The sequence below is a fragment of the Oryx dammah genome, unplaced genomic scaffold (genome assembly GCF_014754425.2).
Source record: "Oryx dammah isolate SB20612 unplaced genomic scaffold, SCBI_Odam_1.1 HiC_scaffold_28, whole genome shotgun sequence".
In the NCBI taxonomy this organism is placed as follows: domain Eukaryota; kingdom Metazoa; phylum Chordata; class Mammalia; order Artiodactyla; family Bovidae; genus Oryx; species Oryx dammah.
In genome coordinates this window covers 31,473,595-31,497,561 of record NW_024070212.1, presented here as the reverse complement: position 1 = coordinate 31,497,561, position 23,967 = coordinate 31,473,595, and the positions used below count along the sequence as shown (strand labels likewise).

Below are 23,967 nucleotides of genomic sequence, written 5' to 3'. Positions count from 1 at the left end.
ACATGTGCAAATATTTGTGCAACAGTACACTATAGTGGGTGGTGGAGTCTTTGTTTCGCTACTGTCATGCCCTAACCACCCACAAACACTGTCCCTGTAGACCTCTATCCACAACACTTGCTTTCCTCCACAGCTATCATGGCAGACCTTTGGTTAAACAAGTCAGCTTATTTTGAAGGGCAGCCAGAGGGCAACTCCCCAAATCAGCCCAGGCGACCCATCTCAGGTGCACACCTCCAGGCCACATTCCTCTGCATCCATCTCCCAAGGGAGGGGAGGGAGAGGAACAAATGGACAAAGCAATGGCTTTTAGTGCATGGAAATGCTCTTCCGTGATGGCTCAGGATGCTTTATTCTTATCTGTTGGTAAATGCTTTCCTGCAGGCTTCCATTACACCCTGCCAGTCTGACTGAAAGTCCGTGAGATGGGCTGGTGTGAGGTCACTCAAACTCAAGGTTTCAGTGCCCAGAGGTTGTGAGAATGCCATGTGAGAGCAGGCAGAAGGGGGCAGGTGGAAGGCGAGAGGGACGGAGACGCACACAGAGACAGAGAGAGGTGCACACAGGGAGGAGTCAGAGTGACAAAAAAAGTCTTCTCCTGGACCTTCCCTGTGCAGATAGCAGACCTGTGTGTGTTTACATTCCAGAGGAGGGCTCTGAGACCCAGGGCCTCAGAGCGCAGGGGTCACGTGACCATCTGGGAGGAGGAGGGAGCTACAGAGACAGTGAACTGATGCCCAGAAGCCAAGGGCATTATCTGAGAATCCACGTACTATCACTTTTCAGTCCTGAGAACAAGATTTTGAAATAGCTATTGCTAAAGAAAACAGTCACTATTTAGTTTATTGCACTTTTCCTCTTTAAAAAATAAACTATGAGAGATGGAGCTGAACGTTGGTGGGAAGGGAAGTAGAAAGAAGGGAAAAGATAACTAGGTTCATTTGATAAAGAGACTTATTCCAGCTTGTCGGGGATCCCTCACCTCCACCCCTCTCTGCTTGCTGCTCTGATGAGAGAACAGGGCTGGTTTCAACAAGGGCCAAGTCTGAGGATCTAGATGAAGGTCACACTAGCCATTTGGACACCTCCCAGCATCCAGCGCTCTGCTGGTTGGCTCAGGTGGTGAATGATGTTAAGTTCAACGAGGTTGAGTTTGTGGGCTCAAATCTGCCAAGGCGGGGGGAGCCTCCAGTGTGTAACCAAGGAGCACCCTGGACAGTATAGCCTATGTGGACCAGTCCTCTCACACCAGACAGCCATCACCAGGATGGAGGCTGTTATGGCAACGGGCTCCAGGAGAACCAGAGCTGGAGCAGGGTTCACCATCCCCACTCCTGGGGAAACAATTCAAAGCAGTGTGCTCCTCCTGTCTGCCATGGGGGTCTGGTGCCATTCTCATATACAATTTGCAAACCATCCTATGGTTTCCTTTGGGGAAAGTCAGTCTCTGCCTCTCTTTTCCACTACCGTGGGCAGGAGTGAAGCCCCAGCCTGCCCTCTATAAAGATGCTACTGACATTTTATGGCTGACCATGAGTGAGGAAGTTGGCCAAAGACCTCAGTACCTCAGTACAATGGAGTGAGAGATCCAGGGAGAGCAGAGAGGACAAGCTAGTCTTGCAGCCTTCCACACATGGGGTGGCCACATGAGCACCCAGGCTGGAGGCTCAGGTCAAAAAATCTGTCCTGGGAGCCCTTTCCATATCAGGTCAATGAAATCTAGGAGCATGCTCCTTTGGGGCCCCCTTTCAAGCCTAACCTCCTGGTTTCATGCCTAGTCCATCCTCGGAGGCCCAGCTGAGAGGGGCAGAGGAAGCAGAGAGGAAGGGTATGTCAAACACCACAGAAGCTTCAGGAAGCAGAGAGCTTCATTATGACCTTAACTAAATTTCAGCTTCTAAAAAGTTGACTCTGAAACCTGACTAGCTCAGTTACCCTTTCTTTCTGACACCCTCTCCACCCGACCTGGACCTGTTTTTCTTTAGAGTCCTGAGAACTCCAACTTTCTTGAAAGTTTGAGCCAAGGGGGCACCTGCTGAAGCTAAAGGGAAAATGGGTATTTTGACCTGAAAACACTTCAAAGGCCCAGCACATTGCACTAAGTGTGCAAATACGGATCCACATGCCCATCCTCTGCTGCTTCCTTCTTGGAGAAGGGGAGCTGTGACCGTGTTTAGGAGGGCAGGTGGGACACAGCCTGGATCACAGCAGGAGTAGAGGCCATGAGGATCTGATTTCAATCTGATGCCTGACTTTGACTCCCCAACTTCCATCTGAGGTGAGACCTTTGCCAAAACACACTTAGCTCTCAGCTAGTCCTACTAGTGGGAAGAGCCAGCTCTGCGGGTAACCCCAAAACAGCACTTAATCTTACAAAGCATTTAAATCTGGCCTTAGGATATAGGATATGAAACAGGCCTTCTAAAAAAAGACTTGTTTGCTTGTGTAACGTTAGGTTTATCCTTAACCACGTTTTACATAAGCTGAATTGGTGTGTGTCTCCTTAAGGTACAGCCATCAGATGGAAGACGGTGTCCAGGTGGAGCTGGGGCAAGTGGAAAAGCCTGCCTGAGATGGCACACTCATGGGGGAACTCAGGAGTTGACCCCACTGGGCTTATACCCAAGAGCAAGTGAGATGCCACAAGCAAGTAAAGGTGACTCATTTTAAGAGATAAAGTCTATATAGGGTCTTGACTCTCTGACCCAGCCCCCGACAAAGCCGTTGGGGATGGAGGAACAGTAAGATCTGAGGGCTGAAAGAATGTTGGGGGCATCTTCACTCTCATTCTGGGCCCAGGACCCTACAGAGTTTTGAGCCAACACTGCTTTCAGGAGGATGGGGATGAATCCAGAGATCCCAGGGGTTGGGAGTGGGGCTGCCTGGGCTATTGCACTGTCTGTGTGGATTTTCTTTGAAAGAAAGGGCATTGCCAAAAGGTGTATATTAATGGGCTGTCAGTTGTCCCAGGTCCTTCCACACTTGGCACCTGGGTTTCTGGTGGGAGGAAGGTGAATAGGTAGAAACCCAATGAGATTCCCAGTCTTAACCAGAGATCTGCTTGACCCTGGTGGCCCATCTTTTTGCTTTAAGCCTCGAGGTTATTTATCTGAAATCTGTGAGTAAGAGGGAAAGAGACTAGTGGAAGAGATTTCTTGAAGGATACTGAGGGGGAAAGATGCAGGCTAGGGAAAGGTGATTAAATCTGATCTTTTGTTTATGCCTATTAATAGATATAGGGGCAGAGGAATGGATCTCAGTTTATTTGAGGTGTGCATTTGTGTATAATTTCTTGGGTATGTATGCTGTATTTTGTGTGCCTAATATGAATAGATGTATTGGGTGTATAAACTGAGTTTGTGTGTATTTTATGTGCAAAGAATAGTAAATTATCTTGGTATACGTGTATTCCACATGTATACCCATGTGCCCATGTTGTTTTTGAGTATTTTGCATCTGAGCTGTGTCTTTGCACATGGTGAGTGCAGGTATTTGTGTACACTCTGTATGACCATGTCATTTTGTATGGTTTGTATCCGAGTTGCAGGTTGTGTCTTTTACATGGTGTTTGTAGGTCTTTTGTGTATGTTCTATATGTACATTCCATGTCTGGGCTGAGTGTGCATATTTTGGATACAGATATAAGTGTATATCTTTTGAGTACCCTTTTCATTAATTTGGTCTCTGTGTATTTTGCATGTGTGGTGAGTATTTTGTATTTGTGTATGGCAACAATGTAGATCTCTTTTGTGGTGGGTATGTATGTCTGTGTGCCAGTGTGGGTAAACATTTTATAGTCCCAGGTCAAGGGCACTGGGATAAAATATCTACCACCCGACCTAGGCATTAGGTATAGGCTATTTTACCGTTTATCTTTTCAAAGTCTGCATCCCTCCAGCCCACGCCTTGGAAATTACAGCACCGTCTCCCATGAAGGAGAGGAAGAGAAGCACGGAGGCTTTGTGCCGGGCCTGGGATGCCCTGTAGATCCCTGAGGATGTGGGTGACCAGGAACTAGCGAGCACCCTGGGCTGGTACCCCACCCCCCAAGGTAACTGTAGATGCTAAAGAGCCAACAGTGAGGCCAGGGCTGGAGAGACTACTGGCAGCCTGACCACACAGCTCACTGTGTTTGGGAAATTTAAGAAATGATGTTGAAAGGCAAAGAAGCCTAGTTTGTGAGGCAAAAGCTTCCCCATCTGCACCCATTCCAGGGTCAGCCAGAACTCTCCCTTTATGCGGTGTGACCTTCACTCTCAGCCTGCTCTAGGGGTGGAGAATGATTCTTTAGCCAGCCTTTGGTTGCATACGCAGCCCTGGTTGCCAGTTTAATGGGGGAGACAGCTTGAGCCTGGTGATCAAAATGATGCCTGTGGTTCAACTAGGGACTCCATCTCTTGGTCCTGAACTTCAGAAATTTCCACATAGAGGAGGTTCCCTTTTAGCCTAGACCTGTGGAACTGGGGCCCCAGGATCCCTCCTCCTCCATGTCCTTGGTTTCAAAGAAGGCAATCCATTCTGGCTCTTCAGTGAAAGGTTCCAGGAAGTGACTGCTACGGAGCCAGATGACCATGTCATTTTGTGTATTTTGCATCTGAGTTGTGGGTTATGTCTTTGACATGGTGTTTGTAGTTCTCGTGTGTATGTTCTCTATTAGTTAAATACATTCTACGTCTCAAATGAAAACCAGACAGGGCAGGGACAATGAGAATGGAGATGATGAAGGTGATGGGCTGTAGAGGGGCTGCCTGGGGTGGGTCTGGCCCAGGTCAGCTGGAGCTGTGAGGGCCCTGGGGCCCTTGTGCACTCGGTAAGACAAGCTTCAGCTGTGGGAAACTGAAGCTGCAGCACATGAAGGGCAGAAAGACAATTCGAACATCTAAGAATCCATGAAGACTGGAGTGTCGGAGGCAATGGCAGCAAACCCAGGCCCAGTGGGGTGACCAATGGGACAAATTAACCCATTAGGTCTCTGAGACAACCAACCCACCAAGCAGTGGGTTTGCTCCTGAACCTGAACTCCGGAGAATGACTATATATATGTGTGTGTGTGTGTGTGTGTGTGTGTGTGTGTGTGCATATATACATATACACACGTATGTATGTATATATATGTATATATAAATATATATATATGCGTGTATATACACTCTAGTGCACATAGTCAAACACATGCATATATTGCCCTGTATCAAGAATATTGCATAAGCTTATACAAGGTTCAAATGCAATTTTCTCTATAGCTAGCTAGGGAGAGGAACTCATGGAAGAGACACTTGATACACAGATATATACACTGGATCCACAGATCCGCCTGTGCTCAGGACAACGTGCCCCAGTCAGCTGTACAGTCTTGCCCATGACTAGGTTCATTCCTAAGATGCAGTGACGTGAGGTGTTAGACACTGCTTTCCCTGCTCACTCTCCTGGCTTTGCTGAGGTCTGTGCCCCCACTTGGAAGAACAGGGATGGGGTGGGCTAGAGGGCCAGAAGTTTTGGTTCCTCACTCCAGTCTTTTTTTTTTTTTCTCTTGATTGAGGGCTTTTTGTCGTCTGATGGGAAAGGAAAAAAAAAACCCTAGTTCAATGCCATTCCTAGGCTATTAATACTCTAAATATGAATACTGTGTAGGCTACTAAGAAAATAGGTTATCTCCTGTGTTTTAAATATTGAGATTCATGCAACAAACACCCATGCAGCTCTATCGCATCACTGGTAGATTTCATTGCAGTGGCAGTGTAGCTGGGCCACAGCACTAGAAAGCAGATGCCTGCAAACTCCAATGTAACGAGGAAATCAGACATGTTTTTGTGACCCTGAAGCCTGCAAAAATGGTGAAATCTGAAGCTGAGAGGTCCCTTGGTTTGTTAGCTTCTCCCTGTAGGGCAAAGGGAGCAAATGTGAAACTTGACAACTCACATTCGGTCATCCTAACTGTCCCTCCCCCGGGGTTCCCTCACTTCGACACTGCAGAGAAAAAAACCAAATGCTGCATTTTCCGTTATGAAACACAAGCCTCCAGAGCATCTAGTTGGCAACTGCAATTCACAAACCCCCAGCCTGTGACACAGAAAGTAATTCTAACACACAGCACTGTGTGTTCTTTTCAATGCAAAAATGGGAATGACCTTTTGAATAATTACCAGAACTTTAAGGCTAAGCCACCATTTTTTTCTCTGAGAAGGGGGAGGTAGGCTCAAGTGGGGTGGTGGGGTGGGAGGGTGAGGGTGGTAGTGGAGGGAGTTGCATCTCTGAGATGCTGTGTGCATTTCTTTAGGAAGAAAAGGTGACACTGATGTGATGGGTTCTGTATCTGCTATGAGGTGGCCTCAATGTGTCCTTCTGAAATCCTGGCTTCCATAGGTGACTCCCATCTTTGGAAACCCCTAAGCCGGTGATGAAGATTTGCATGAAAGCCATGGATAGATATTCTGTGTTCTAAATCAAAAATCAAAAGATCAAAAGTCACTTGCACGACTATTGCTCTCCATGCAGAACCAGATACACACTGTAGAACACACTGACTACAATGCAGGCTATTATGCAATATCTGCATTAGTTCCATTGAGCTGTGAGTAGGTTAATCGGGTTCAGTCAGACATCAGTTAACATTTTGGTAATATTCACATAGTTTGTATTAGCCAGAGTGCAGTTGGCTGTTTTCAAGTTTTCCTCTCTAAAGTCCTCGTTACTGTTGTTTACCCCCTCCTGGATCTCCATGTAATCAGACTTACTAATGGTAGAGGCACTTCTACTTTTCTTTAGGTCTGGGGAGGATGGGATCTTTGGACAGCTCGTCACTTGCAAGTACTGGGCCTGCTCCTCTCCCTCTGTCTCCCGGTGGTAGAAGTAGTTGAAATTGGACACTATGACAGGGACCGGTAAGGCAATGGTTAAAACACCTGCAATTGCACACAGGGAACCCACGATCTTTCCCCCAATGGTAGTCGGAACCATGTCTCCATAGCCTACAGTTGTCATGGAGACGACTGCCCACCAGAAGGCATCCGGGATGCTCGGGAACTGGGACTCCCTCTCATCGGCCTCTGCGAAATAGACAGCACTAGAGAAAAGGATGACCCCGATGAAGAGGAAGAATATTAGGAGGCCCAATTCCCTCATGCTGGCTTTGAGGGTCTGACCTAGAATCTGGAGACCTTTGGAGTGTCTGGACAACTTGAAAATCCTAAAGACTCTTACCAACCGGATGACTCGAAGGATGGCCAGTGACATGGCCTGCTGACCCTGCTGAGCATCCTCTGGCTTCTCAGCCAGCTCTGTTCCCAGGGTGATGAAGTAGGGGATGATGGCCACAATGTCAATGATGTTCATGATGTTGGTGAAGAAGCCGGCTTTACTGGGACAGGCAAAGAACCTCACCAAGAACTCAAAGGAGAACCAGATGATGCAGAGGGTCTCTACGATGAAGAAAGGGTCGGTGAAGGAAGTGGACTGCTGGTACCCGATGGTGCTGTTGGAGTAGGTATGGAAGGTCACTCCACTGCCATGCATGTCTTCATTCTCATCCCGGAATATGGGCAACGTCTCCAGGCAGAAGCTGACGATTGAGATCAAGATCACCATGACAGACACAATAGCTATAATCCTGGCAGGCCCTGAGCTCTCTGGGTATTCAAAGAGAAGCCACACTTGTCTCTGAAATTCATTTTCAGGCAGAGGACGCTCTTCCTCTTTGATGTAGCCTTCATCTTCCCGAAACATCTCCATTGCTTCTTCTCCCAGCTCATAAAACCGAATTTCTTCAGAGAATATATCTAACGGCACATTCACGGGTCGCCTTAACCGGCCCCCAGACTGGTAGTAGTACAAAATGGCATCAAAACTTGGGCGGTTCCGATCGAAAAAGTACTCATTCCGGAGGGGATCAAAGTATCTCATCCGTTTCTTTGGGTCCCCTAAGAGGGTCTCTGGAAACTGGGCTAAGGTCTTTAGCTGGGTTTCAAACCGCAGCCCCGAGATGTTGATCACCACCCTCTCACAGCATTCGTGGTCTGCTTCTGGGTCATAGGTATCCTGCGGGTGCCCAGGGAGGGCAGCAGCCTCATCCGCTGGGTCTCCGGTGGCCACTGTCATAATTGGAACCGGGAGAGGCGCCTCTCGCTGCGCCTTCTAGCTGCCTGGTGGCTGGGAGCTTGGGATGGTGCTTACGGCCCCAGGAAACACAGCGGCATCAGCCTGGGTTCCAGTGGGAGAGCCCCCAGGGCTCCCTGAGAGCTGGAGAGAGAGCCTCGCTTGGCTGAAAGATAGAGGTGGTTAAGAACATAAGACCACTCAGCACTGGCAGCCCGACCTGGGGTGCTTTTATCCCCCCCGCTCTCTTCTCTCAGCCAAGAAGCTCAAAAACATCACCACCACCGATACCACAAAAAAGTAAGATTTATGTTTACCTGGGCTGGGGATCGGAGGGAAGCAGGTGGTGGTCTCTCAAGAAAGCTCTGGAATGCCCTGAGCTGGGGGCAGGCGGCTGACATAGGTCCCCCTGCACTGTGCAGGCTTCATGGAGCACAGCCCCATACAAGAGGTTGGAAGGGAGCCCTCTCCCAGGCACTAAACTAATGCCTTGCAGATCCCTGCACCCTGAGAGGTATTTGCAGTGACAAATCTTGGGCCTGGGGTCTCCCTCATTGCTTCCACCCCAGTGACTCTACACACGGCTGTTATTAAACAATAGATTGATTTACCTGGCAAGGCAGGAATCTGCAGCTCTCTTCCTTGCAGAGCTGATCCGATGCTTCAGGAATCCTAGATATACAAACGGGCAGCCCGACACCCCATCACGTCTTCTCACTTGAGATAGAAATAATGGTGAGTCATTCTGGGCAGGAGGGCAGGCTCCAGGGCCTGGAGGTGAGCTCTCGGGCTGAGCTGGGCTGGAGGGGTCGTGGGATGCCTGGTTAGGGGCACACAGGACTCAGGGACAGGTAAGCTGGGATCTGGAGCCTTTGAAAGGAAGGAAGTAAGATGTAATGCTCAGCAAAAGCCAGAGTTCTCCCGGCTGCCCTCAGGAGGTGTGACGTTGCCTGGAAAAAACAGCAGCAAGGTGGAATCAGAGTTTTTGGGCAGCTGGTGCCAAGATTCAGGAGAGCTCTGGCAGCTTCTCTTGCATGCCCATTTTCTATTCTGGTGTCATACCTGAGAACTATCCCTCAGCCTCCTAGCCTCTTCCGGGCAGGCTTCCATCCATTGGAAGCGTTTTCTCCCAGGGAACAAGCCTTTAGACTTGGCTGGGCCTGTCTCCTCCAGGGGCCTCCCCTGGCTCAGCCAGGTTCCCCATTGGTCCTCTGCAGCCATCAGGAGGGACTCTGGGCAAAAGCCCTCCCATCCCGAGGTCAGGACACAGCATCTCCCAAGGGGAGAGCTTCCTACACTGCAGCCCCACTCCCAGCTCTGACCTCTGCAGAGTCCTGGAGGAAGAACCGCTCCTCCCCAGCCTGGCTCCCCCCAACACACACTCCTCCAGGGCTCATCTAGGGAGACTTCTCACACAGAAAGGTCGATCTCCAAAAGCTGGTTTCCTTGCTCCCAGGACTTCCTCTCCCTCAGGGACCTCTACACTGCAGGCCTCCCTCCGGCAGGGTGGCATTCGAACCGGGCAGCGCCCGACCACCGATTTCTCCCCAAGAGAAAACCCCTCACGTCTCTTGGGCAGTAAGTGCAGAACCAAGTCTCAGTCAGCCTGGCTGCGAGGCAGCTTGGCAGCAGCTAGAGGGGGAGCCTGAAGGAAGCCAGCTTCCGGGCTGGCCCCCTGCCCGCCCAATCCCGCCCGCCCCAGGGCGGGGAGGGGTCCGAGCCCTCTCCCCATCTCTCCGGTCTCAGGCTGGGATTCAGCCCCGCGCGCTCCGCGCGGGTGGACCTGACCCACCAGCTGGCTGCTGCAGCCAGTTCCACCTTAACCCCCTCCTGCCCGGTCCGGAGGGGGGATCTAGCGGTGGGGCCCGAGCTCAGCCTAGCTCTTTTCCCCCTAGGGTCCGAGGGACCGCCGAGGCTCCATCTCCCTCCGGAAAACACTGGAACCTAAACTCTGGGGGTGGGGAGTAGATGCTGCCCCAGATCTTGGCTTTCCTCTAAGAGCGGGGGCTCCCCGGCAGCCCACGGCCCCAGGGAAGCGGAAAAGCCCTTCTCTGCCGCAAAGCCGTTTTCGTTCTGAGCCGGAGAAGGGAATGCCGCCGGGCAGTCCCAAGTGAGTCGTGTCCTACCAACCAGCGCTATTTACCAGACATGGTTATGTCAGCTGCGCTTCCCATCACCCGCCAGCTCCTCTCTGCGCCCTCCGCCCCGCGCGCCCGGCACTGCCCGGAGGGTCCCCGAGCCCTTTGCCTGTTCTCTCCTTCCGCGGGTCGCCAGCCCCCCATCGCCCGCCCCGGCTCGGTCCGGCCCAGGTTCGCCCGCCCCGGACTGAGCCCGAGCCCGCCGCGCTGCAGGCTGTGCCGCCCGGTGCCCCGCAGCCCGGACAGGGGTGCGGTAGCACGCGCAGCCGAGCGCCCCGACACCCATTTACCCTTCCCGATGGGCACCCGGAGCCTCCATGTTTCTGGATGACCGCAGGAGGCGGCGTGCGGGCGGCCAGCCGGCGCCGGCTCTGCAGTCCCCCGGGGCGGCGAGTACGGAGCACCCGGCCGCCGCCCGCAGCCGCACCGCGCCGCACCGCGCCACGCAGCGCCGCACCTGGCCGCCGGCGGACTCGAATTAAAGGGGCCGGCGGGGCCCCGAGGCGGCGAGGTGCCGCCACCCGCTGTCCGCTCAGTGAGGCCCCCGGACCTGGGCCCCCTCCCCGCGAGGAAAGCACCCCATCCTTTGCAGAGCTCAGCTTACTAACCAGAACCTCGCGGAGGGCTGAGCTGGGTGCTGCGGCGCGCCGGGGAACCGGGGACCAGAGTTGAGGAGCGGTCATGAGAGACTCCTGCCAACCATAAGTAAGCCAAGGAGGAAACAATCAATACAGCTATCCCAGGCCCGAGAAGGGATCCAGCCGCGTGGGAGACGTGTTGCTATTATTATATGATGCTGCCAGACAGAGCCTGCAGACCCTCTCCTTGCCCTCTCGCGCCGGCTTGCCCTCTCCTGCAGCTCTGCCTCTCCACCTCCCGCTTACCCAGCCAAAGCTCTGGCTTCGCAGAGGGGAATACAGCAGGTGTGGGCCGCAGTGTGGCACAAACTCGGTGTTGTGTTCGCCCCCACGGGGAGGAGCCGCAGGAACCCGGCAGAACTGCAGCGCTGGCCCTCTGGACTCCCTCCCTCGGAGGAGCAGGGGCAGGAAAGGCTGGGGTTGGGGGCTTGAGGGGGCGGTGCAGCTGCCCTAGGCAAGCGCCAGTTCAGTTCAGTCACTCAGTCCGACTCTTTGCGACCCCATGGACTGCAGCATGCCAGGCAAGCGCCAGGTTCTTTATAAAATGGGTTCCTCACAGACCTTAGGAAGCCAACTGGCCTACGGGGCTCTGAAATTGGGGATGCAGCTTAGGGTACCCCGGGGTGGGTGGTGGAGGATGCCCTTTGCTTTTGTAAGAGTGTGTGGGAAGCCCAGGATGCCCTCTGCTCAGATGATGGGCCTGAGAGGGTCAGGATGTTCTTGGAAGGCCCATGACAGCCCCAAGCCCCTGCCAGTTCTTGTCTGCTGTCGGAATTATGGTTCCAAACAGCAGTTCCTTGAGCCCAGATCTGAACCAGACATGGAATCCTGTGTGCAGAGGGCCTCTAGTCCCAGGGAGGCTGCTGCTGATCCCTTCTTGCTCAGTGAATCCTCCTCTTTAGGCCTGTAGTTTCAGATAGAAGCTCTGAGAGCCCACAGGGTCCAGGTTTGTGGGATTCCAGTGTTTCATTAAGGTGCCTGCATGCCTGCTCAGTTGTATCTGACTCTGCGACGCCATGGACTGTAGCCCACCAGGCTCCTCAACCCAGGGATCGAACCTATGTTTCTTAGTCTCCTGCACTGGCAGATGGATTTACGATTGGGGCCTACCCAGAGCTGCCGGGGTAGTCTGGGTGGGCAGTGACCTCAGTGAGCTCTGGGGACAACAGATGAATATCAGGTAGGACTGGTTTGGTTTAGGGCCCCATAGAAGCTGCCCTGGCAGTGTCCTCGCCTGTGTGGCCTGGGTGTTTCAGAGCCAGCCAGGCTGAGACTTACACCCTGCAAGTCCATTCACATCTTTGGACCTCAGTTTCCTCATCTGGAAAATGAAGATTCTTCACAAACTGTTGTGATGGTTCAGTTGTTTACATAGAGTTTAGGCCCCAGGCAGACATGCCATGAATGAGTCTCTCCACTCTGCTTCCCTAGGAAACTCCCATCTTAACTCCCAGCTGGCTGCTAAGCTTTTGGCTCTTTCTTTAAGAAGTGCTCAATCACCAGGTTCTCTCTGCTTCCCAGTTTGCCCTACCCTTCTCTTTCCCTGAGGTCTCAGTCATTCCTGCCTCCTTCACCAAATTGTCCTCCAGAACCTTGCTCCACAGTCTTTCTGGAAGCTTCTCCTGACCAATCCCACAGGACTCTGTTCCTCCTTTTTGCCACATTGGATCTTTATGTCAATTAATGCACAACAGTCTTATCCATTTGATCAAGTCTATATATTTTCTTTGCCCTCCTTTGTTGAGATGGAAGCCATGGACAGAGAAAAACTCTCAAGGGAGAATTAATAATCATGTTTGTTGGTGACTTACGCTTAACATGTGCCAGACACTGTGCCAGGCATCTCTAGACCAATGGGACATGTAATCCCCACAGCTCTAGGAGGTGATTGCTACATCAGAACCATCTCTTGGGCTTCCCTGGTGGCTCAGACAATAATCTGCCTGCAATGCAAGAGATCTGGGTTTGATCCCAGAGTCGGGAAGATCCTCTGGAGAAGGGAATGGCAATGCACGCAAGTATTCTTGTCTGGAGAATTCCGTGGACAGAGGAGCCTGGTGGGCTACAGTCCATGGGGTCACAAAGCATCAGATACGACTGAGTGACTAACATACACACAATCTCAGGGGAAAGGAAACAGGCAGAGAGATGAAGCAACCTACCCAAGGCCACTGCGTGGTGGCTCTGGGACTTGAATCAGGTCTTAACACACACCTGCAGCCACTACACTCACTGCTCAAGTAGAATGAGCGGCCCTTAAATTTCGTTCCCCTTTTTGGGATATTCCTCTGATCCTCCTTCAATCTGATTGAACTCAGGGGTATGTCATCCTTGTTGTTGTTTATTTGCTCAGTCATGTCCGATTCTTTGTGACCCCATGGACTGTAGCCTGCCAGGCTCCTCTGTCCATGGGATTCTCCAGGCAAGACACTGGAGTAGATAGCTGGTTCCTTCTCCAGGGGATCATCTCCACCCAGGGACTGAACCAGACTCTCCTGCATTGCAGGCAGTCTTTATCACTGCACCACCTGGGAGGCCCAATGTCACCCCACCTCTTCTCATTAAAGCCTGATCTAAGTATGAACAACAACCAAAAAGAAATTAACTAAAGAAGGAAAGAAAGAAAAAAGAAAGATAATAGAATTCTTACCCCCGACACTTGCTAGTTGTATGAGCTTGAGCAAGTTATGTCAACCCTCTGAGCCTCAGCTTCCTCATTTGTCAGTAAAATAGCAAAAGACTTCGTAGGGTGGTAAGGATTAAATGAATTAAGCCAGCTAGCTTAACCTAGGTGTTTAATCTTTTTAGCTTGAGGTCACAGTTTTCTATTTTGGTCACAAAAGATCAGCTAGAGTGCCCTTTGATGCCTTCCCTGGGGTGAGTCAAACCCCAAAGACCACTCTTTTCTCCTTCAGCCTGGTTTTCTTCTTGGAGGCCAGGCCCTTCTTTCAGCAGAGGGAAAGACTGCTGAGGGGCCGTCACAAGAAAGAGGTCCATTGGTTCCTGCCCTCCAAGACTACAGCCATTGAAAGGAGTTAATGACAGTGCGTCCATGCCCACACTGACCCCCACACCCACCCAGGCACCGCAGGGACAGGAGGGAGGGTCTTAGGTCTTTCCACCACAATTTATGAACGTAGGAGTATGGGGGGAGGGAAATTACTCCTGGAGGACCATCTCTCCCTTCTTGCATGGCTGCCACCTCTGCTGATGCTTGCTGCAAAAGGGGAATACTTCATAGGCTGTTGTGAAGGTTAGCCCCCCTACTCACCCACCCAATGTGGCGGCACAGCCCTCGCCAGCCCACCAGAAGCAGGGCAGGGAAGCATGGAAAGTAAGCCCAGGCACTGGGCTGACACCTGTCCATAGATCATTTGATTTAATCCTTGCCACCACCCAGTGGGAAGGATGCCATTATCTCTATTTTACAAATGGAGATCTTGAAGCTCAGAGTAGGCCAGTTGCTGTCCAGGGTAATTTAGTTGGTAAGTGGTGAGGCTATGATGGAACTGGACTGTCTGACTCCGCAAATCACCATTCCTTTCTGCTGGCTGCTTCCACTGTTAGTGAGGAGCCAGGCCTCTGGGCGGACTTCCTGGTCTTAGGAACGTGGATTCAATCCAGCAGAACTTGCAGAGCCGCAGGGCATACCCACATATCCTGCAGAGGATGTCCAACCCGACAGGTCTTTTTAGAGGGGGATTGGTGCTGATGGTGTTTAACTGTTCACACCAAGGGAGTTAGGCAGTGGTACAAGATTCAGGACTTGAAGGCTCCTCCTTGTGCCCTTGCTAGAGCAGCTCTACTGATTCTTCTCTCATCTGTAAGATCCAGGGCTCAGCATCCCTCACCCCGGCAAAGGCATATACAATGCAGAGCATCTGACCAGGGCTGTAGTCTTAGCAGGTAGAGCTCTGTGATCCAAGGTTGCTCACTTGACCTTTCTTGTCACAGTATACTTGTTAAATAGGAAGGATAGAATTACTCTCACCACCTCATTTGTTTCATAGGATTTAAAGCGAAAAAGGAGGCTTCCCAGGTAGCACTAGTGGCAAAGAACCCGCCTGACAATGCAGGAGATGCAAGAGATGGGGGTTCGATCCCTAGGTCAGGAAGATCCCCTGGGGCAGGAAATGGCAACCCACTCCAGTATCCTTGCCAGGGAAATCCCATGGACAGAGGAGACGGGCAGGCTATATAATCCATGGGGTCACAAAAGAGTTAGGCATGACTGAGCATGCACAAAGAGAAAGAGGGAGGGAGGAAGGAAGCTAGCATTCACGTCAGTGTGTATTACAATCTCATTTATAAGGATCATGGACGCACTTGGAAAAGCCAAAAAAACCCTGATCCGTGTGGAATTGTCATCACTGCTGTTGTGACTGTGCTCTGCCAGTGTGCCTGATGTCATGCCTGATGTCTGAGGACTTCCCTGGGAAGTGCAAGGAGCATCGTTCCAGCCCCCTACTTACCTAAGAGCTGCCTCCTACAGGCAGTTTCCTAAGGTGGTCAAGGCCTGCCTTCTGCAGGAAGCCTTCTGAGATTAATTCCTGCTGCCACCAAGGAACTCCCGTGTGGAGCCTTGGGCTTTGGTTTCAGAGGGTGGGCCTTTCCTCACCTTTTGGAGCTGCTCCTCCGTGTCGGGTGCTATGCTGCTCGTCTCACAATCAGGGCCCTTTTGTTAACACCCAAAGGCAGAACAGCATAGTGGTTGAAGCACAGCTGCTAGTGTTGGCTGATCCGGGGCCTAATCCTGCAGCTGGCATGTTTTGGCTGTGACTGGGTTCCTCGCCTCACATTTCTATGGAGTGACTGGAATGACAAGCGCTAGGAACAGCGCCTGTGCCCTGGCAAACACTGAGCATTAGCCATCAGCAGACCACTGTCATAGCATGGCCACCACGATCTTCTTCTCTGTTAGGAACAGGAGTGGCAGGGGTTTAAGGTGAGCTGTGACAGCTGACGCCTTCTGTGTTCCAGGCCACATCCCCTGGACCACCTATAACTTCAGCTGCCCGTGGAGGACAGTTTCTGGGTGTGCTGGCAATGCCCCCCTCAACCACAGTCTCATGGGCTCCTCGACTCAGGGCTCTTTCTGAGGCTGGGGTGACTCACTCAGGCTGCCTGGCCTGGCCTGGATGTCAGGAGAGGCAACTCTGAATGCCCCGACCTCCCGGCTGTAAGAGGGACAGTTTGAGTTCTCCAGCCGGCTTCGCAGATGGCTGCCATCTGTACGGAGTCCCGGTGGCTCAAGAGGAAACCAGCTCAATCCCATGAGCCAGCTGGCCCGGGTCAGGTCAAGGTCTGTAGCAAGGATGACCTCTCTCCTTGGCCCTGCCCAAGACTGGTCCCTGGGAGCTCTGTCTTTGGCCCAGGCCTGTCTCCAGAATTGTAGCTCATCAGCCCCACTTCACAGCCCTGCTTCTCCCTCATGTGTCCTGTGTTGGGAAAGATGCCACATTTCACCCTGTTGCCCAAACCAGAAACCCGGGAGTCCTTAAAAGCTCTCTTTGCTTTCCCCATCCTGACATCCTCCACAGCCAATAAGTCACCTGGTCTTGGCATCTGTTCTCTTCTTTCCGGCTCCCTCTCCCTCTCCTGCACCCTGGTTTAAGCTACCTGTCGGCATGATCTGGCCCATTGTATCCTTTCCTGGTCCCCTACCTTCAGACTAGCTCCCTGGCCTCTTCTCCCCACGGTTGTCAAAATGATGCTCCTAAAGTGCATATCCGATCACGTCACCTCTTAGCTCCTCCTTGGCTCCCTATTGTGTGCTCAGCAGCTCAGTCACGTCCAGCTCTTTTGCGACCACATGAACCGCAGCCTGTCAGGCTCCTCTGTCCACGGGATTCTCCAGGAAGGAATACTGGAGTGGGTTGCCATTTCCTCCTTCAGGGTATCTCCCTGGTCCAGGGATTGAACCTGCATCTCTTGCATCTCCTGTATTGGCAGGTGTATTCTTTACCACTGCACCACCTAGGAAGCCCTGATTGCTGTGATGCAAACTGCATGTCCTAAAAGGCAGGCAAAGCCCTTCCTGATCTGATGTTCCTCTGCTCTGCCTGTGTCACCCATTCCCGGTCTAAACTGGCATCAAGGACTTCCCTGTAGTTCAAACGGTAAAGAATCTGCCTGCAGTGCTGAAGACTGAGGATTGATCCCCGGGTCAGGAAGATCCCCTGGAGAAGGGAATGGCAATCCACTCCGGTATTCTTGCCTGAAGAATCCCACAGACAGAGAAGCCTGGTGAACTACAGTCCATGGAGTCACCAAGAGTTGGACACGACTGAGTGATAACATACTTACAACATACTTATACCGGCATCAAACTAAACTATCTTGAAGCCTGGAACTGGCTTAAAACATACAGATTAGCTAAAGACCCGAAGTCAGACAGGCCTGGGGTTGAGTCCTGGCTCTGCTGTTTGCTCCTCATGTGACCTCAGGTAGGGTATTTTTCCTCTCTGAGTTCCAATCTGTAAAATGGGAGTAATAAGACCTAATGCTCACTCCAAGGATCAAACAAGAGGATGTGAACAGGGTGTTTATCCCAGTGCCTCATCTGCAGGGAGGGCTCAAGAACGATGAGCTTCCAGATGGTTCTAGCCTCCTTGCACAGAACACTGTGCCTCCCCCATCACTCCAGTGACTCCTTTTCTAAACATTCAACTTGTGTCACATCCTTTTTGAAGCATTCCTGGACCGCCTCCCTGGACCCCGCCCTCTAAGGCAATTCCTGAATGCTGCCCGGGAGACAGGTCCTTGCATTGTGTTCCGGGGTCTGTCACTGTCCCCACACTTTCTTCCCCTGGGTGGGGAGCATCCTGAAGGCAGGGACATGTGTCTTCTGCCTACATCCCTGTGTCTGGTCCAGCCAGGCACAGACAGAGCAGCTTGGCCCACAGTGTTTGTGAACTAGTGATTGCCCGATAGCTTAACCATCTCTCCTTGCCTTTCTGCCTCCAGACTTGGCAACTCTGGAAAGGCCTTGCTTCTGAAGAACCCTGAGTCACTGCAGGACCAGAAAGGGCTGTTCCTGACTCTTGCCTTAGGCCTAGAGTGGTCAAGAAGGAGGGTCAGCCATACACAGGCCACCTCCAGGGGTAAGAGTGCCCCCAGGAAGCCCCTGCATCAGAGGATAGCAGAGGAGTGTGGATGATGGCCCAGAGAGATGTGGCCCCATCTCTGCATCACAGAGGGATTAGGCAACTTGCTCAAGGTCACACAGCTAGTCTAGGCAAGAGCCAGGGTTCAAATTCAGGCTCCAGAATTCATGCTCTTAGCTATTCTGCTGTGCTCTTTCATAGTTTGTGTATCCAGGCATGCTGCGGGCTATGCAGCATGGGCTTGATCTCATCCATTGCCACTCTGTGCTGTTAGATTTTCAAGGGTTCCTGAGGACTCTTTGACCCCTGCTTCTCTCGTTTCTGCACATACACCCTCAAGGAAGGGTGCTTACTGCCTTTCACCATGGGTCATTCCAGTTTTGGACAGAGCTAGCTTTTTGTCGTTTGGAATTTTCCTTCCTGAAGCCTTCACCCAGGGGTCTTTATTCCACTCGTGGCCATAAAGTACAGCTCTGCACCCCCTCCCCAGCACACAGTTGCACTTCACAAAGCTGAAGAGAGTGGCCAGGAGCCCTACGACCTCTGTTCTTTGGGGTCATCACCTCTAGGCCCTCAACTCTTCCTAAAATGCCATGGCTTGGGATTTTGTATCACCATGCTCTTCTCTGAAAATTACCCAACTTTTAATATGCTTCACATGAGGTCCCCAGAGGAGAGTGCTTTGACCCAAGTGTGGCCAGACCAGCCCAGAGGTGGGCAGGGTTGCCTCTTTTGCCCAATAAATGAAGCCTAGCACACACTGTCTCCTTAGTATGTATAGCCCATGGCCTGATTGTTACTATAACCCCTACACCCTTCTCTTATTATGGCCTTTGGTCCACAGAGAAGGGGCATGGAGCAGACAAAGCAGAAGCAACTTGATATCATGGAAAGACAGTTGGCTTGGCATTTCAGCCCAGCTCTGCCTCGAACTGGGTGATCTTGGGGCATGTGACCTTGAGTAAGTCATTTCCCCTCTTTGGGCCTCAGCTTCTTCCTTTGTAAAATGGGAAAGCTGGATTACATTTTATATATATATGTGTGTGTGTGTGTGTGTGTGTGTGTATGTATGTGTGTATATATATATATAAAACTTCTTCTTGTTTTATGACTAGTTCCATGACTTTGCACCAGCTAAGGAATGGGAGCTTCTTATAGACAAATGGACATGTCTCATTTATGTTCCACTAATATTTTTTTTTTAGATTTTTTTTTTGATGTGGACCATTTTTAAGGTCTTTATTGAATTTGTTATACTATTGCATTGTTTTATGTTTTGGGTTTTTTGGCCATGAGGCATGTGGTATCTTAGCTCCCCAACCAGGGAGGAAACCCATACCTCCTGCATTGGAAGGAGTCTTATCCACTGTACCTGCAGGGAAGTCCCTCTACTAATATTCAAAGTGAGCCGATTATACTAGAGGACATAGAAGCTCAGAGAGGTTGTGTAACCTGCTCAAGGTCACACAGCTCTAGGAAGTGGCAGAGCTGGGATTCAGGCCCAGGCCTCATTGATCCCCAAGTCAGCAGTTCCCCCATCACAGCTCACAGCCTGTTTAAAAAGGGAGGAACGAATTTTGTAACTGCCAAATCACTTTGAAATGAATCCTAAAATAATTCAAAACAGTGCAAACCTGATGCTCAGCGCATTTTAATAATGTTCTCCGAGTCCAAGACGGGTCATTACAAGGGGGACTCCGGGAGTCTTCAATTCTGAGAACCTATTGAGAGAAAATAGGTTTCAACCACAGTGAGAGTATTCGGTTAGACATGGGGGGAAATGGTGGACTCTGTGGGACATTTAACTGACCAAGTGACCCAAAGGAGACCTCTAAGAACAGGGTAGGGGCCTGACTGCCTGCTCTACATCACTTAAGGATGGCCTTCCCAAGAATGGTGAGAAAGTAATATTTTGTTCAGTCACTCAGTTGTGTCTGACTCTTTAGATGGGTGAAAGATTGGACAGGAAATTATTGGCTAGCAAATCTGTGTTTGTTGAATGGAATGAGCTCTAGTTTGGAGAGGCGGCAGTCCAGGGAACTCAGATCTGGGATTCTGGATGACTCAGCCTTTCTTTTGAAGAAGGGGAAAGAAAGGGACTATAGAGCGGGGAGGGGATTGAGCCATCCTGGCAACTTTCCAGGTGTTGCAGAGCCAAGATGCACCTGGGAAAGTGAAGGAAAGACAATCTATGAATGAACAAGGGGCTTGGGGCATGAAGAATGGCTAGAAGGAGGTAAAGGGAGTGGGAATGTATTCTCCTACTCCTCCATGCTCCCAACCCAGAGTCTTTGGCTTGCCAGCTTGTCACCTGAAATTCTAGGCTCGTCCAACAATGCCACCCAGTGGCTATGTAGGTGAAATGCAAGAGGTGCTCAGGGTAGCCAAACCAGATAGAGGAGGAAAAGTACACAGCCACTCAGAAAAAGAAAACTCCGGGCTTCTTTCTGCCTTGAGGATGTGGTGCTGGGCTCCCCAGGGGTCTCTGGGTATAGGCCTAGATGTTATCTAAGACTCCTGCACACCCCAAACGATTTGCTCTCTTCTCTGAACTTAGAATCAGGCAAAACTTCCCTGATCCATAGATTCCTGAAGCCTCCCTGACTTGTTGTTCAGTTGCTAAATTGTGTCCAACTCTTTGTGACCTTATGGATTGCAGCAAGCCAGACTCCTCTGTCCTTCACTGTCTCCTGGAGTTTGCTCAAATTCATGTCCATTGAGTTGGTGAAGCTATCCAACAGTCTCATCTTCTGCCACCTCTTTCTCCTTTTGCCTTCAATCTTTCCAAGCATCAAGACAGAATTTCCCTGATCTGTAGATTCCTGAAGCCTCCCCGAGTGTAGACCTAAAAGGGCAAGGGTGCCTGTAGCCGCTCCCCCAGGCCTCCCTTTCTGGGATGATAAGAGGCCGAGAAGGCAAATGCCAACTGCTTCCAGTCCCCCTGCCCTGCGATCACTGGCCACAGCCAAGGTCATGGTGGTTGCCAGGTCAGCACAGCGGGGGCTCTAGGGCAGCAGGAAGGGGTTGGAAGTCACTTCACAATGAATTGCATACACTTGTCTTCCAGCTTCATCCTGCCCAAGGTCCATGAACTTCTGGGAACTAGGCAAAGTTCTTTCTCTAGGAAAAGTGGGACCCCAGAATTAGATGGTAAGATGATGGCATGAGTCCTAAGGAAAACACAATAGAACCTGAGAATGAGGGTCTAATGGAAACTCTTTTCTCCAGGCTTCTGTGATACAGATCATAGCTAACAGAGGTGAATACTATTTTTCATTCTCGTTTTACCAATACAGAGACTGAAGCTTAGTGAGGTTGAGTGACTGGCCAACGGCCCCGTGGCCAGTGACGAGGTACAAGAGGCAGGAGCTGAACTTCGGTCTGTCTGACTCCCCAGCCCAGCTCTAAACCAAGCATGAGCAAGCACTGTGGGGACACCCAGAGCTTGGCACACAGGAGCCACTCAGATATGAGTTGAATGAGTAGATCCTTCTCTAGAGCTGGAGAGGGCAACGGGCTTGTCAGCTGTCAGCTCTAAACCAGGGCAGAATGAACTAAATTCAGGAATGAAGTACAGAAAGGCATAAAAAAACGGGAAGATCCCCTGGAGAAGGGAATGGCTACTCACTCTGGTATTCTTGCCTGGAGAATCCCATGGACAGAGGAGCCTGGGGGGCTGCAGTCCATGGGGTTGCAAAGAGTCAGGCAGGATTGAGCGACTAAGAAAAGGGAAACCTTCATGAAAGTTGGGGCACTTGAGAGGCATCTTTAAGGAGAATGTCTGAAGACTGGAAGAGGTGTTGAAGCCAGGACTGAGGCTTTCCGTCTGGGAAATCAGGTTACCTCCCTGCTACTTCACCCATTCATTCACTCCCCTGCAGAAAGGCTCTCTGGAATAGCCCATCTCACACAGCAAACCCCACCTCTCTGCATCTAATCCTGCTGTATTTCTCTTCATAGCATTTATCTTCACCCGCTGATTTGCTACATACTTATTTGTTCATAGTCTTATTTCCCTGCTCCTAGAATGCAAATTCCATTAGGAGGGTGCTTGGAACGCTGTGGGTGCTCAATACATAATTGTAAGATAAATGTCTAAATGAGTGACTGAACTCAAGGTTTGGAGGGCAACAGGGACGGAGCACAAACGCAGCTTCAGTTGTTCCAGGAACACAGAGTCAGGCAGCATGGAAGGACCCAGCAAGACAGGAAGGGTCATTGGGGAATATTGGGAATGTCATGCTAAGGAGTCAATTTATTTTTGTCCTGTAGGGTTTTGTGTTGGAGTGTGACAGGAGCCAACATAGGTTTCAGGAATGTACTGTAACTTGTAATGAAAACATGGATGATCTGAGAACAGAGGCAGGAAATCAGTAAGCATAAGGTTGCTTCTCCAGGTGAGAAATGACAAGGGGCAAAGGGATGGAACAGTGAGGTCGGTTGCAAACAGAAAGCACCAACAGGAGCCCTTACAGAGAGTCAGAAAGGCTCAGTGGCCATGAGATTGGAGGGGAAGGGGGAACATGCTGGTACCTTGGGCCAAGCAGGGGACTCAGAGGGTGGCGCGTGCAGATGGCAGTGCTGACCTGAGGCTCGGGAGAGAGGGGATGGAGAGTTCAGAGTCATCACCGGGAAGGGTGTTTGAAGCCACAGGGGAGAATGAGATCCTCCTGGATGGGAGCCTGTTGCTGTTGCTGTTGTTTGGTGTCACTAGGTCAGGAGAAGGAGGCTGGAGTATCTAGAACACCCACAGTGTGGGGAAGGGAAGGGAGAGGAGGGGGAAGAGCCAGCAGAGCCCTGCTTGGAGGAGCAGAAGGAAGGTCTGAGTGCCACGGCCCAGACAGCCACTTCTGGGCCAGGGCTGGGCAGACACTTACATCCTCCACTGACAGGACTTGGCACCCCATCCGAGTCCCGCGGCCTCATCCCTCCCACTCGAGTACGGGATGTGGCAGAGTCTGACAGCACTGGGTCTCCGTTTGGGGTCAATGTTTGTGCCACATCAGGGTCAAGACTTCTACTTCAAGGGGAAAGAAATTATTTATTAGTGTCATCTATAGAGCTAAAAATAATACATTACAAATTGGTAAAATTGCACAAGAGTTTTATTCGAAGTAACCTTGTCTTTCCCATTCATCTATTTGGAAGCATTGACTGCAGTATAGAGATGGGCCTGAGGCAGGAGATAGATGGGTCCCAGGGTGAGCAGCTAGAGTCTGTCCCCTGCGGACAGATACGCCAAGATGAAGAGGATAGCAGGAGCAGAGAGGAGCTGAGCCCTGCCCAGATCAGAGAGAAAGAGACCACATATTTCTCATTCTCAAGGTCCAGGAGACCTTCCCAACTACACAAGCTCAGAAATGCACACTGGGGGTCAAAAAGGGAGGGGGTGTCACTCCGCAGTAGGTGATGTCAACCTACCCATAGGCCTCTTTGCCAGACTCCATCTTGACTAAGAGATATGCACATGTTGGGGAGGACCCTGAGATAAACCAAACGGATTCAGAAACAGGCAGAGCAAGATGATCGGCCAAAGGAAACCTGGAAGAAATGCCCTGTGTCAGTGATTCAAACCATCATCAAGGCCACTGCTCCTTCTCTGAGTCTGCTCTTGTGAGTCTACTCATACGTACCATTTTTCCTCCTAGTAAACACTGTACCAGGCTTCCCAGGTCCCACAGTGGTAAAGAATCCACCTGCCAATTCAGAAGATGCCAGAGACATGAGTTTGATTCCTGGATGGGGAAAATTCCCTTGGAGTGGGAAAATCCCCCTGGAATAGGAAATGGCAACCCACTGCTGTATTCTTGCCTGGAAAATTTCATGGACAGATGAGCCTGGTGGACTACAGTCCATGGGGTCATAGAGGTAGACACGACTGAGCACGCAAACATTTTACTTGTTTCTTTACTTTCTGTGTTGTTGCTGTGGAAATTTATTTTTACAAAGCTGATGGGCCAGGGGTCTTGTAAATGGCTACTGTCCCTGGAACAC

The 23,967-nt window shown here is 51.0% G+C and overlaps 1 protein-coding gene across 1 annotated transcript; it reads right to left on the bottom strand.

Annotated features, from left to right (window-relative positions):
* Positions 1-5,515: 5,515 nt before the first annotated feature.
* On the bottom strand, positions 5,516-9,631 carry KCNA2 (potassium voltage-gated channel subfamily A member 2). Its single transcript, XM_040232078.1, has 2 exons — positions 8,703-9,631; positions 5,516-8,257 (listed from the first exon to the last, which is right to left on the bottom strand). Exon 2 carries the CDS (start codon positions 8,092-8,094, stop codon positions 6,595-6,597), a length of 1,500 nt encoding a protein of 499 aa, XP_040088012.1. The 5' UTR covers positions 8,095-8,257; positions 8,703-9,631; the 3' UTR covers positions 5,516-6,594.
* Between the last annotated feature and the right edge of the window lie 14,336 nt (positions 9,632-23,967).